We start from the raw sequence: 13858 nt of genomic DNA, 5'->3' as shown, positions 1-13858 counted from the left end.
CCACCACCATGCTTCACTGTAGGGATGGTATTAGCAAGGTGATGAGAGGTGCCTGGTTTCCTCCAGACATGACGTTTGGCATTCAGGCCAAAGAGTTCAATCTTGGTTTCATCAGACCAGAGAATCTTAAGAGTCCTTTAGGTGCTTTCTGGCAAACTCCAAGCGGGCTGTCATGTGCCTTTTACTGAGCAGAGGCTTCTGTCTGGCCACTCTACCATAAGGGCCTGATTGGTGGAGTGCTGCAGAGATGGTTGTCCTTCTGGAAGGTTCTCCCATCTCCACAGAGGAACGCTGGAGCTCTGTTAGAGTGATCATCGGGTTCTTGGTCACCTCCCTGACCAAGGCCCTTCTCCCCCGATTGCTCAGTTTGGCTGGGCGGCCAGCTCTAGGAAGAGTCCTGGTGGATCCAAACTTCTTCGATTTACGAATGATGGAGACCACTGTGCTCTTCGGGACCTTCAAAGCTGTAGAATTTTTTTTTTTGTACCCTTCCCCAGATCTGTGTCTCGATACAATCCTGTCTGGAGGTCCACAGACAATTCCTTTGACTTCATGGCTTGGTTTCTGCTCTGACATGCACTGTCAACAGTGGGACCTTATATAGACAGGTGTGTGCCTTTCCAAATCATGTCCGATCAATTGAATTTACTACAGGTGAACTCCAATCAAGATGTAGAAACATCTCAAGGATGATCAGTGGAAACAGGATGAACCTGAGCTCAATTTTGAGTGTCACAGCAAAGGGTGTGAATACTTATGTACATGCAATATTTCAGTTTTTTATTTTGAATCAATTTGCAAAAATGTCTACAAAACCTTTTTCACTTTGTCATTATGGGGAATTGTGTGTAGATTGATGAGGAAAAAAAGGAATTTAATCCATTTTGGAATAAGGCTGTAACATAATAAAATGTGGGGAGAGTGAAGGGGTGTGAATACTTTCCGGATGCACTGTATACCACTATATCTACTTACTTATTCAAAAATACCATATTTATGACTCCATCAGAGGTTCATTACGTTGAACTGTTTGGTAATGTAAATCATAATATCAAACCAAAAACCTTTTTTTTTTTTAAATAATACTTCCTCAAATATTTCAGACCTCATTTTGTGTGAAGTTGTAGGTAATAGATTCTAGTCATCATTAAATTAGTCAACTAATTTCTGTATTATGATATCTGAATTTTATTCTGATACAATACCACTGAAAGACGATAAATGATAATGTTGAATTATGTACTTCAAGTTTTTGTATGTACTAAGTCACAGTTGCAGTCTCAGAGGGTTTGACATTCACACCGTGAAAAACAGGTCGATATAGTAGACGACAATGGACAGCACCCTCAGTCCTAAGACCTTTAACACTAGACCCTCAGTCCTAAGACCTTTAACGCCAGAACGATGGGGATTTCACTCCTACCTAAAACGGCCATGGGCTGTCAAAATGGCAGTCAGTTTTTAAACTATATTCTGTCAAGATAAATATCCAATTGAGATATTAATGCATTGCATATGTTAGTACGTCTGTTAGGAAACGACTGGCACCAAAATTAACATTTTAACAACTATAATATTATTTTTAAACAATTTAGACTTCAGAGAGACATGGTCGAACTCGAATAGCAAAATTGAAAAAGTGAAAATATTACCTGAAAAACAAAACGGAAAACACATATTGCTAATCCAACAAACGTAACAAGGCCTATAAAACTAGAAATGTAAAAAAAGAACTGTAAATAATCATTGAAACAGTCCCATCAAGGACTGGAACTTACAAACGACTAGAACGACCATGGGCCGTCAAAGTGACCGCCCACAGTTTGTCAAGATCATGTTTGTCAAGATAAATACCTAATTGAGATATCAATGCATTAATATGTCTGTTATGAAACGACTGACACTGACACAGAAATTAACATTTTAACAACTGCAATACTATTTTTCAAACAATCTAAAATGTCCAATGCCTGTAGATATTGCAATGCCTCGGTGGTCGTCATGGTGCGTCTGAAACAGCGTCTGTAACCAGACATGTTGGCAATAATCAAAAATCAAGTTTTTACTATTACTCTATTATTACTATAAGCTATTACTCTATAATAATAATAATTATTATTATAATATATATACACTCACCGGCCACTTTATTAGGCACACCTGTCCAACTGCTCGTTAACGCAAATTTCTAATCAGCCAATCGCATGGCAGCAACTCAATGCATTTAGGCATGTAGACATGGTCAAGACGATCTGCTGCAGTTCAAACCGAGCATCAGAATGGGGAAGAAAGGTGATTCAAGTGACTTTGAACGTGGCATGGTTGTTGGTGCCAGACGGGCTGGTCTGAGTATTTCAGAAACTGCTGATCTACTGGGATTTTCACGCACAACCATCTCTAGGGTTTACAGAGAATGGTCCGAAAAAGAGAAAATATCCAGTGAGCGGCAGTTCTGTGGGCAAAAATGCCTTGTTGATGCCAGAGGTCAGAGGAGATTGGCCAGACTGGTTCGAGCTGATAGAAAGGCAACAGTAACTCAAATAACCACTCATTACAACCGAGGTATGCAGAAGAGCATATCTGAACGCACAACACGTCGAACCTTGAGGCAGATGGGCTACAGCAGCAGAAGACCACACCGGGTGCCACTCCTGTCAGCCAAGAACAGGAAACTGAGGCTACAATTCGCACAGGCTCACCAAAATTGGACAATAGAAGATTGGAAAAACGTTGCCTGGTCTGATGAGTCTCGATTTCTGCTGCGACATTCGGATGGTAGGGTCAGAATTTGGCGTCAACAACATGAAAGCATGGATCCATCCTGCCTTGTATCAACGGTTCAGGATGGTGGTGGTGGTGTAATGGTGTGGGGGATATTTTCTTGGCACACTTTGGGCCCCTTAGTACCAATTGAGCATCGTGTCAACGCCACAGCCTACCTGAGTATTGTTGCTGACCATGTCCATCCCTTTATGACCACAGTGTTCCCGTCTTCTGATGGCTACTTCCAGCAGGATAACGCGCCATGTCATAAAGCTCGAATCATCTCAGACTGGTTTCTTGAACATGACAATGAGTTCGCTGTACTCAAATGGCCTCCACAGTCACCAGATCTCAATCCAATAGAGCACCTTTGGGATGTGGTGGACCGGGAGATTCGCATCATGGACGTGCAGCCGACAAATCTGCAGCAACTGCGTGATGCTATCATGTCAATATGGACCAAACTCTCTGAGGAATGTTTCCAGTACCTTGTTGAATCTGTGCCATGAAGGATTAAGGCAGTTCTGAAGGCAAAAGGGGGTCCAACCCGGTACTAGCAAGGTGTACCTAATAAAGTGGCCAGTGAGTGTATATTACATATAGTATTATTATTATTATTATTATAAGCCATTACTGTAAATTATTATTATTATTATTATATATATTATAATATATTATTATTATTATTTATTATAAGCTATTACTCTGCACTGGGGAACGCTAGTGTGTTTCTAGGACAGAGCAATGAACTTCGCAAAGGAAATGACGTGACCAACATATGTCGTAAATAGTGACATGATGCGCACAATGACGCACAAATTACAAGCCGTCTTTTTGACCACTCATGTTCGTTTTAGGTAGATCTTATCTTAACCTTTTTTGTGCTATTAATCTAATTTTAATGCAAATATATGCAATTTTAGGAGAATTCACGGAGCGGCAGGTCTGTATCTTTTTTTTCCCTGCAAAGTTATTAAACTTTGAAAATCCAAAACCGTCAAAATGGCTGCCTTGCTTGTTCTAGTTTAATTCAGGTGAGGAAAACCTCTGCATTTAAAAAAAAAAAACTTTTCTGGACAAAGATGGGTGAAACCTTAGCAAGCTCATCAGAGGAGGGCTCTCTCGTGCAGTACCGATAAACATGAAATAGGTGCTGAGTGGGCAAGGTACACAATGCTCCAAAGAATGTATTGTGAAAACACTTAACGGTTACACTTTGTGATAACAAAACAATGCAAAAATACTGGAACAGCACTGACTACTACTACTACAACTGCTTTTTGCTGCTCCCATTTGGGGTCGCCACAGCAGATCATCCGTTTCTATCTCTGGAACAGCACTGAGTAACTAGGATTTAAGCTTGCTGGAACAGCACTGCATGCAAAACATCCTCACCAAACACACCAGAGCAGCACCGTCCTATGCAGCAGCACCGGACCAGTGCAACAGGGTGCTGGAAAAAAGAATAGTGCTCTCATACACACAGGCAGACCTGGGCATTGACTTGGATGTTTAGTATGGATGCAGGATGCAATATTGCTCTGGTTGGATGTTATGATGACGGTGTCAAGATGTCAATATTTCCCTTTTGACAGGTCATTTTTAATGAGCATGATCCCCACCTTACTACTTATCGGCTTCCTGCTCTTCACCCTGCGGCGAGGACCAATGGGGGGAGGCCCTGGTGGCGGTAGGGGAGGGCCGTTCAGCATGGGTGAGTCGACGGCCAAGATGATGAAGGACAACATTGATGTGAAGTTTAAGGATGTAGCTGGCTGTGAAGAAGCCAAGCTTGAGATTCTGGAGTTTGTTAACTTTCTGAAAAACCCTCAGCAGTACCAAGACCTAGGAGCCAAGATCCCCAAGGTAATGCAACCAGGCGTGTCCCAAACCACATTCATCCAATTTAGATTAAAATATTGACACTGAGAATATACACTAATAATCCAATTTTAATTTCTCAAGCATTCAATTAATTGGAATGTGAGGTGTTAAAACCTTAATGTGATTATCAGTATGTACTATGTTAGTCTGTCAGAGCTCTCATTGTCCATGTACTGTATGTGTCTGTATGTACTGTGGTATGTGTTTCCATTTTTACACTCATTGTGCAAGTCTAATTTTAAGTGTAAGCTATATGACTATAACGAAAATGTGTGTGTGGGTGGGTGTGCATGTGTGCCCCCAGGGAGCGGTTTTGTCTGGACCTCCTGGGACAGGGAAAACTTTGCTGGCTAAGGCCACAGCTGGGGAGGCCAATGTTCCCTTCATCACCGTCAATGGTTCCGAGTTCCTGGAGATGTTTGTGGGTGTCGGTCCTGCCAGGGTAAGTACACCAGTCCTGGCAGGTTAGGCGGTAAGGGGGCTGGGGTTCCACCCCCCCAGCCACTCTTCAAGTCAGCAAGGATCTGCCAATAGATTGAATACCCGCCAGCTCAAGGGAGTGACTCCTGACTTCTGTCTCCCTGTGAAGAAATGAGAGAGACAGGACATAGTACTTGTCCTTCACCAATTAACATAGTCAGCCTTGGATTATGAAGTTTGCGGATGACATTGTGATCTGTAGTGAGTGTAGGTTTGAGGTTGAGGAGAGCCTGGAGAGGTGGAGGTATGCACGGTAGAAAAGAGGAATGAAAGTCAGTAGGAGCAAGACGCAATACATATGTGTGAGTGAGAGGGAGGACAGTGGAATGGTGAGGATGCAAGAAGTGGAGGTGACGAAGGCGTATGAATTTAAATACTTGGGGTCAACTGTCCAACGTAACGGGGAGTGCAGAAGAGAGTGCAGGCAGGGTGAGGTGGGTGGAGAAGAGTGTCAGGAGTGATTTGCGACAGAAGGGTACCAGCAAGAGTTAAAGGGAAGGTTAACGAGATGGTTGTGAGACCAGTTATGTTATATGGTTTGGAGGCAGTGGCACTGACAAAAAGACAGGAGGTGGAGTTGGAGGTGGCAGAGTTGAAGATCCTAAGATATTCATTGGGAGTGACGATGGAGGACAGGATTAGGAACGAGTATATTAGAGGGATAGCTCAGGTTGGACGGTTTGGAGACAAAGCAAGAGAGGCAAGATTGAGATGGTTTAGACATGTGTGGAGGATAGATGCTGGGTGTATTGGGAGAAGGATGCTGAATATGGAGCTGCCAGGGGAGAGGAAGGACAAAGAGGAGGTTTATGGATGTTGTGAGAGAGGACATGCAGGTGGGACAGAGGAAGATGCAGAGGACAGAAAGAGATAAAAACGGATAATCCGCTGTGGCAACCCCTAACGGGAGCACCCGAAAGTAGTAGTAGTAGTAGTAGTAGTAGTAGTAGTAGTCTTAAGGTAGAGCGACCTGCAGAGTAGTATGAAATCTGTGTAATTTTTAATCTATATGGAGGGTCTCTGCACCTTTTAACAACTACTGTCAAGTTTTCCTTTAGTAACGGATTTAAGACTCATGACTTTAACAGTCTTCAAGAGGGAAACAGGGTGATTTGGGAAGAACGAATTACAAACAAATTACCCTTATATTCTAGGTGTGAAATTTTTTTAAATATCTAATCAACAATATTAATTAGGGATGCTTCAGAAAGTGATTTTTTTCCCCTGTATAATTTGACTTTTGATCTCATTTACCACGTATCTCGCCTTTCAGGTGAGGGACATGTTTGCCATGGCAAGGAAGAATGCCCCGTGCATCCTCTTCATCGATGAGATTGATGCTGTGGGAAGGAAGAGGGGTGGGGGCAACTTCGGAGGTCAGAGTGAACAGGAGAACACGCTGAACCAGCTGCTGGTGGAGATGGACGGTAGGTTGAATGCTGGTATAGGAGATGGATTGTGGGTTGGCTCCCACTTGGGGTTATTGTCTCCAGTGGATTTAGGATGACCTTCCCAGTAGATTTAGGATGACCTTTCTTGGGTCCCTCTGAGAAGAAATTAAATTCTGAATGTATTATTGCACAGATAAAACCTGCCGACCTATTCTGTTAAAACACATCTCTGTTGGCTCAGTAGAATGTTATCTTTATCTTTAGACTGTTATCTTTATTTAAAGCAGTAAAGTGCTGTACTGCTTTTAGTTACCTTTTGTCTGTGGCAGCTAAGTTAGTCTGTTCTACCAGCAGTTAAATCTTAGATAAAATTATAGCTTTCTGTACTGGTGACTGATTTAAATAAAATTAAAAATAAATGATTTTAATTGCTCATATGTTAATTTTAGGGGGTTTTAAAGCATGCTCTTGGTAAACAGTCCTTTACATGAGTGAGTGATAACTTTTTTTGAGTGTACAAAATGTTGGAATGATGGCCCTCAGCTGCAAAGCGTCATGGAATTAACAGAAAGTTGAATCAGTTCATCTAGCAGGTCTTATGTTTATGTTTTTGTGAATTTTATCTTGACTGTGTATAGTATTTTATCTTGTTCTGTGAAGCACTTTGTAACTGTTTTGAAAAGTGATATACAAATGAAGTTTATTATTATCATTATTATTATCTGGACACAACGTTTATTGGGAGAAACGTTTGATCACTCATGTAAGTGACCTCTTCAGTCTCAACTGACTGTAGGTATCCCCACAGAGGTACTCTTAGCGCCCCCCCCCCCCCCGTCTTTGCTTGTTGATGTTTACCGTACACCAACACATACTGATCAAGTACTTAAGGTTAGACTCTCATCATCCACTGGGGCACATCTAGGAGTCATCAGGACGCTGTACCACCGAGCTGACAACATCCCCACCAACACAGCAGCCGGGGAAGGGGAGAAATCCCACATTTAACAGACCCAGGATAAGTGTGGTTATCCTAACTGGGCATTTGTCAAAGCCAGGAAGACACCAATCAGTGCACCAGCCGATGGAAGAGAGGAGAAAGACAACAGCTGCCTAAGCGTAAACCAGTGGTGGTTCCACTTGATAGGGAGGAATGCTGGTTTGAACGGGGAGTCAAAGAGGCCATCTATGTGAAGAGGAATCGACTATCCCTAAACTGGGGGGCAGGGGAGTACATCTGTCACCATTTTACAATGCTGTGATTGCAGCTATTCCCTAATCTGTGAATAGTGCACATGGCCATTGTAACGCTAGTTAATGGTGACATTAATTAGCATATGAAACCGATCGTAGCTTTCGGGCATTTGGTCACTGTATTGTTTATAAGGGTGGGGATACCTGCAGTCAGTTGAGACTTGAAGAAGGCACTTGAGAGATGAAACGTTTCTCCCAATAAACATTGTGTCCAGATGAACTGCTTTAACCTTCTGTGATTTCCTCACCTGGATTATTGAGTGTCTGTAAAGACATCACGGGATTGTTTTTTCAGGGTTTAACACAGCTACCAATGTAGTGGTCCTGGCTGGTACCAACAGACCTGACATCCTGGATCCTGCACTCATGAGACCGGGACGCTTTGACAGGCAGATTTATATAGGTAAGGTCATAACTTGTTTATGTCGTAAAGACAAATTTACAAAGGTACGAATTTATGTATAAGAATGTATGTAGATTTTCACAGGTAAAGTAATTCTTACTGTAAATGAAATTTCAAACCTGTACATTGGTCATTCTAAAAATGTGGCTCTACTAATTCATGAATTAGATGATGTTTTTCTGAAGAGCCAATGAATACATCTTCTTCTCAGGTCCTCCTGACATCAAAGGCAGAGCCTCCATCTTCAAAGTCCACCTGCGACCCCTCAAACTAGATGCCAAAATGGATCCAGATGCTCTTGCCAGGAAAATGGCCGCTGCTACTCCAGGTTTCACGGGTATGTAGGCGAGTTGGGCTGTCGTATCTACTGTTCTTCATCTGATAAGTCCTCTGTCAACAACATACTATAGAATTTTGAAGGAATTCCCCACCGATCAGTTAAATGACGCTGAACACGTCAGCTAAATGTTGTTACTATGAATATAATGTTTAGGTAGCTAATTGTGTTTTCTTTGATGGTTAATTGTTTAAAAAAAGCTCCGCTGAAGCATGCTCTTTTCTAGTCCTGCTCAGCTTCACATTCCCATGTGGCAGCCATCCAGCAGATCCACTAGGGCTGAGCCAGTTGGTCAGAAAAAAATAAGCATCTGAATGTGGTTGTCATCTGACTATTTTGGATCAACATCCCCAGTTGTAAAAAAAAACAAAAACATTGTTTCTACTATGTCTCATTGACAGTAATGAAACTTTTGTGAAATGTACACCAATGAGCCAAAACATCATAACCACCTGCCTAATATGCTGTTGGTCCTTTGTGTGCCGCCAAAACAGCGCTGACCCGCCGAGATATGGACTCTACAAGACCCTTGAAGGTGTCCTGTGGTATTAGGCACCAATACATTAGCAGCATCCTTTAAGTCCTGTAAGTTGCAAGGTGGAGCTGCCGTGGACTGGACTTTTCAGTTCCACAGATGCTCAATCAGATTGAGATTTTGAGGCCTGGAAGCACTTCATCACATTCCTGAAACAATTCCTGAACAATGTATGCAGTATGGCAGGGCACATTATCATGCTGAAAGAGGCCACTGCCATCAGGGAAAACCATTGTCATGAAGGGTTGTACCTGGTCTGCAACAGTGTTTATTTAGGTAGGTGGCACGTGTCAAATTGACATCCACATGATTGGCTGGACCCAGGGTTTTCCAGCAGAACATTGTCCAGAGCATCACACTCCCTCCAGTGGCTTGTAGTCTTCCTACAGTGCATCGTGGTGCTATCACTTCCCCAAGTAAACAGCACACACATACACGTCCATCTATGTGATCTAAAAGAAAATGGGACTCATCGGACCAGATGACCTTCCACTCCTCCAAGGTCCAGTTCCAACGCTTGCGGTGCCCATTGTAGACGCTTTCGACGGTGGACAGGGATCATCATGATCAGTCTGCGGCTATGCAGCCCCATACACTAGGGTGCGATGCACTGAGTTGTGACACATTCCTCCCGTAACCATCATTAAAATTTTCTGTGACTTGTGCCACAGTAGACCTTCTGTCAGTTCAGATCAGACAGGATAGCTTTTGTTACCCTCATGCGTCGACAAGCCTTGGGTGCCCAACACCCTTTCGCCGGTTTGTGGTTTGTCTCTGCTCGGACCACTGTCAGTAGGGACTCACCACTGCTCACTGGGAGCACCCCACAAGATTTGCTGTTTCAGAGATGCTCTGACCCAGTTGTCTGGCCATAACAATTTGACCCTTTTCAAAGACCCTCAGGTCTTTACTCGTGCCCATTTCTCCTGCATCCAAGATGACTGCGAGAACTGATTGTTCACTTACCTATCCAGACCTTTACATTCAATTCAGTTCAATTCAATTCAGTTTATTGTCATTAAAGACAATGTGCAGGCACATGTTAAAAATGAAATGAGGGCTGTGGCTTCACCAAACAGTGCAAGACAGACACAGACAAACACAGCAAACACAGTATAAGATATACACACATGAAGACCAAAAGCTAAAAATAAGTTGAAAAGAGCACGAGTACAAAATATTTAAAAATGTCTACAGACATTCAGTGGGTGGCCAGGTTCAGGTGGGCAATAGCTTGTCGAAAGAAGCTTTTTTTGAGCCTGGTAGTGCGGACTCTGAGGCTCCTGTAGTGCCTCCCAGAGCACAGGGGGAGAACAGTCCATGGTTTGGGTGGGTGGGATCGCTGCTGATGCTCAGACCCCTTTGAAGGCAGCGTTTGTGATAAATGTATTTTATGGTTGGGAGCTGGGTACCGGTGATATGCTGGGCTGCCTTGATGACCCGCTGCAGAGCTTTCTGGTCTACTGAGGTGCAGTTGCCATACCACACTGAGATGCAGCTGGTCAGGATGCTCTCTATGGTGCAGTGGTAGATGTTGGTGAGAATTTTGGGGATAGACGGTTGCTTCTCAGCCTCCTCAGGAAATGCAGGCGTTGTTGGGCCTTTTTCACAAGGGCCTGGGTGTTTAATGTCCAGGAAAGTTCGTCGCTGATGTGGACTCCCAAGGAATTTAAAGCTGGAAACACGCTCCACTTCCGCCCCATTGATGTGTATGGGGGAGTGGCTGCAGCTTCTAGACCTCCTGAAGTCCACAATCAGCTCCTTCGTCTTCTGCACATTGAGGACAAGATTGTTGGTAGTACACCATGATGTGAGGTGCTGAATCTCGTCCCTGTAGGCCGTCTCGTCATTTTTAGTGATACGGCCAATGACTGTGGTGTCATCTGCAAACTTAACTATAACATTTGAAGGGTGAGTTGGCAGGCAGTTGTGGGTAAAGAGGGAGAAAAGGAGGGGGCTCAGAATACAGCCTTGAGGGGCACCTGTGTTGAGGGTCAGGGTGGAGGAGGTGTGGTCACCTAACCTAACAGACTGAGGTCTGTTGGTCAGGAAGTCCAGGGTCCAGTTACAGAGGGAAAGGTTGAGGCCAAGGGAGAGGAGTTTGGTGGTTAGTTTGACAGGGATGATAGTGTTGAAGGCAGAACTGTAATCTATAAACAGCATCCGGATGTATGTGTTGTTAAGTTCAAGGTGGGTCAGAGCAAAGTGCAGGGCAGTGGCAATGGCAATGGGACGGTAGGCGAACTGATGTGGGTTGAATGTGGGGGAGATAATGTTTTTGATGTGAGCCAGAACCAGTCTCTCAAAGCACTTCATGGCAATGGGTGTGAGTGCTATGGGTCAGTAGTCATGCAGACATGTGGATTTTGGTTTCTTTGGGACAGGAATGATAGAGGTGGTCTTAAAGCATGTCGGGACTATGGATTGGGACAGTGAGAGGTTACCTCAGCCAGCTGGTCGGCACATTCCCCGAGGGCCCGACATGTGCCCTTGTTTGGAGATGATCAATGTTATTTGGTTCACCTGTGAGTGGTCATAATGTTTTGGCTCATCAGTCTATGCTTACTGTTATACCAAGTTTTGAAAAGATCCCGCAGAATAACCCAAAAAAGAGCTTTTCATAATATCAACTTGGAATGTGAAACATCATTGGAAACTTTTCCTGCCTTTCCATGTTAGAATAGATCAGGATGGGATGCTGCATTCTCACTAACATGAATGCATATAAAATCAGTAGTCTAGATAAGCATCAGAATGACTGAGAAACATAGTGGTGATCAAGCAGAAGACAGGCAGCATAAGTGGAAGGGAGAAAGCTATAAAGTGGTTGACTCGAATAAGATATGTATGTCTGTTTCACTCCTCCATACAAGAGATACAACTGGGCACTTGGACTGAGCTGGGATACATGAAGCATGCATGTGAAATCATCAACCATAGAGCAGTCATACAAAATGGGTTTTTAAATGTCATCTTTTTGCTTTGACCCAACCAGGAGCTGACATTGCTAACGTGTGTAATGAAGCTGCTCTGATCGCTGCCAGACACCTAAACCCGGCTGTGAACCCGAAGCACTTTGAGCAGGCTATCGACCGGGTCATCGGAGGTAACTGCAACATCCACATACACTTTCTGAGGCCAAGCTTCAGTGGGAACAGCAGTAGTATCTGCTCACACATAAAACACTGCCAAGTTTAGGCTGCTGCTCCCTATGAACAGTCGAAGCTCTGACCTATAACTGACCTGCAGACAATAAACAAGACAAGTCCAGACAATAAAGATGCTTGTGGCCCTGCTATCAGGGTCAGTGCATGGCAGTCTATTCCATTGCCTACCAACACGGGGATTGCGCAGATCGAATCCCCGTGTTACCTCCAGCTTGGTTGGGCATCTCTACAGACACAATTGGCCGTGTCTGCGGGTGGGAAGCCGGATGGGGGTATGTGTCCTGGTCACTGCACTAGCCCCTCCTCTGGTCGGTCGGGGTGCCTGTTTGTGGGGGAGGGGGAAGTGGGGGGAATAGTGTGATCCTCCCATGTGCTACATCCCCCTGGCAAAACTCCTCTGTTAGGTGAAAAGAAGCGGCTGGTGACTCCACATGTATTGGATGAGGCACGTGGTAGTCTACAGCCCTCCCCGGATCGGCAGAGGGGGTGGAGCAGCAACCGGGACCACTGGGAAGAGTGGAGTAATTGGCTGGATACAATTGGGAGAAAAAGGGGGGGAAGAAATACTCTTAAGAATGGTCTTTAACTTTGTCTTATGAGTTAAGAATCTCTTACTAAAGAGTAGGACCTTTGCACTATGTATAAAGATGCTAAGAGCAACTTTCAGCACAGATTAAGTGTGATCCTTAACTGCTGATCTCAGTCTAATTTACTGTGCACACAAATGCTGAAAAAAAGAACTATAATGATGGCACCCTAAAATGTCCTCCCTCAGACAACTAATCAGCCAGTAGTGGCCAACATTTGTGGGCCTCCAATAGCTTTTTTTTCATGTCTGCATTTCAGTACACGTAATGTATGCATTTATTTGTATTTACCTAATGTTAAATTATGTAGGTTAGAACCCCATATCCAATCATGATTTATTATCCCTTACATAGACCACCATTTGCCACATTTATGTAGATTAACCTACTTTTTCTGCATTCAAAATTGCTACAATTTATAAATTGCTGTAAATGTAACACAATAATTCAATCGACTTTATTGAATACATAAAAATTAAACAGCTGCTAATTGGTAGACTCGCAAGTCAGTCTAAACACTTTGCTCAACTAGAGACTGAGGACAATCTCTTAGCTTTCATTGTTAAAACTGGGTGGAAACACTAAGTTTTAAAAAAAAACAAACCCTGCATTGCAAAACGAATCCAAAGTCTTTAGGGTGGCCCTTCATATTGGGGAGGTGACATGCAGAAGTCATATGCTTGTAAACGGTGTTGTACCAGCAACGCGTCGCGTTATAGGATGACTCAGCCACAGTCACTGAAGAAAACTGCTTCAGTTTGTCGATGTTTGTCGCGCTTGTGGGGAAACATGTTCATTGGTTAAAATCAAACACAATCAAATAATCTAACGTTACTCTGGTCATCCATTTTCAATATTTTAAAAAGCTCTCTGTGTGACAAAGTGATTCGTTATATCTCCAGTTTGTTTCATTATGGAGGAGGATAGGGGGGGGAATCATTTCCGGTAAGGCGTTTCTTAGATTTCCAAAGCAGTAGGTGTAGGTTTGTTAGCAGCCGTTGTCACCACTGTTGTAGCAACTATCTTGCATTTAGAAGTCCCTGATATTGCGAAACTA

General features: G+C 43.5%; 1 protein-coding gene across 1 annotated transcript in view; it reads left to right on the top strand.

Moving 5' to 3' along the window:
- The window catches only part of LOC130113782 (AFG3-like protein 1), a 42004-nt gene that overhangs the window by 16346 nt on the left and 11800 nt on the right, over positions 1-13858 (top strand). The window contains exons 7-12 of the mRNA XM_056281406.1: positions 4359-4629; positions 4952-5089; positions 6401-6554; positions 8068-8175; positions 8387-8512; positions 12043-12153. Of these exons, the coding sequence (XP_056137381.1) occupies positions 4359-4629; positions 4952-5089; positions 6401-6554; positions 8068-8175; positions 8387-8512; positions 12043-12153 (908 nt within the window). The remainder of the gene's footprint in view (positions 1-4358; positions 4630-4951; positions 5090-6400; positions 6555-8067; positions 8176-8386; positions 8513-12042; positions 12154-13858) is intronic.

The sequence above is a fragment of the Lampris incognitus genome, chromosome 6, assembly GCF_029633865.1.
Source record: "Lampris incognitus isolate fLamInc1 chromosome 6, fLamInc1.hap2, whole genome shotgun sequence".
In the NCBI taxonomy this organism is placed as follows: domain Eukaryota; kingdom Metazoa; phylum Chordata; class Actinopteri; order Lampriformes; family Lampridae; genus Lampris; species Lampris incognitus.
This window is presented reverse-complemented; position numbering and strand designations above follow the sequence as displayed.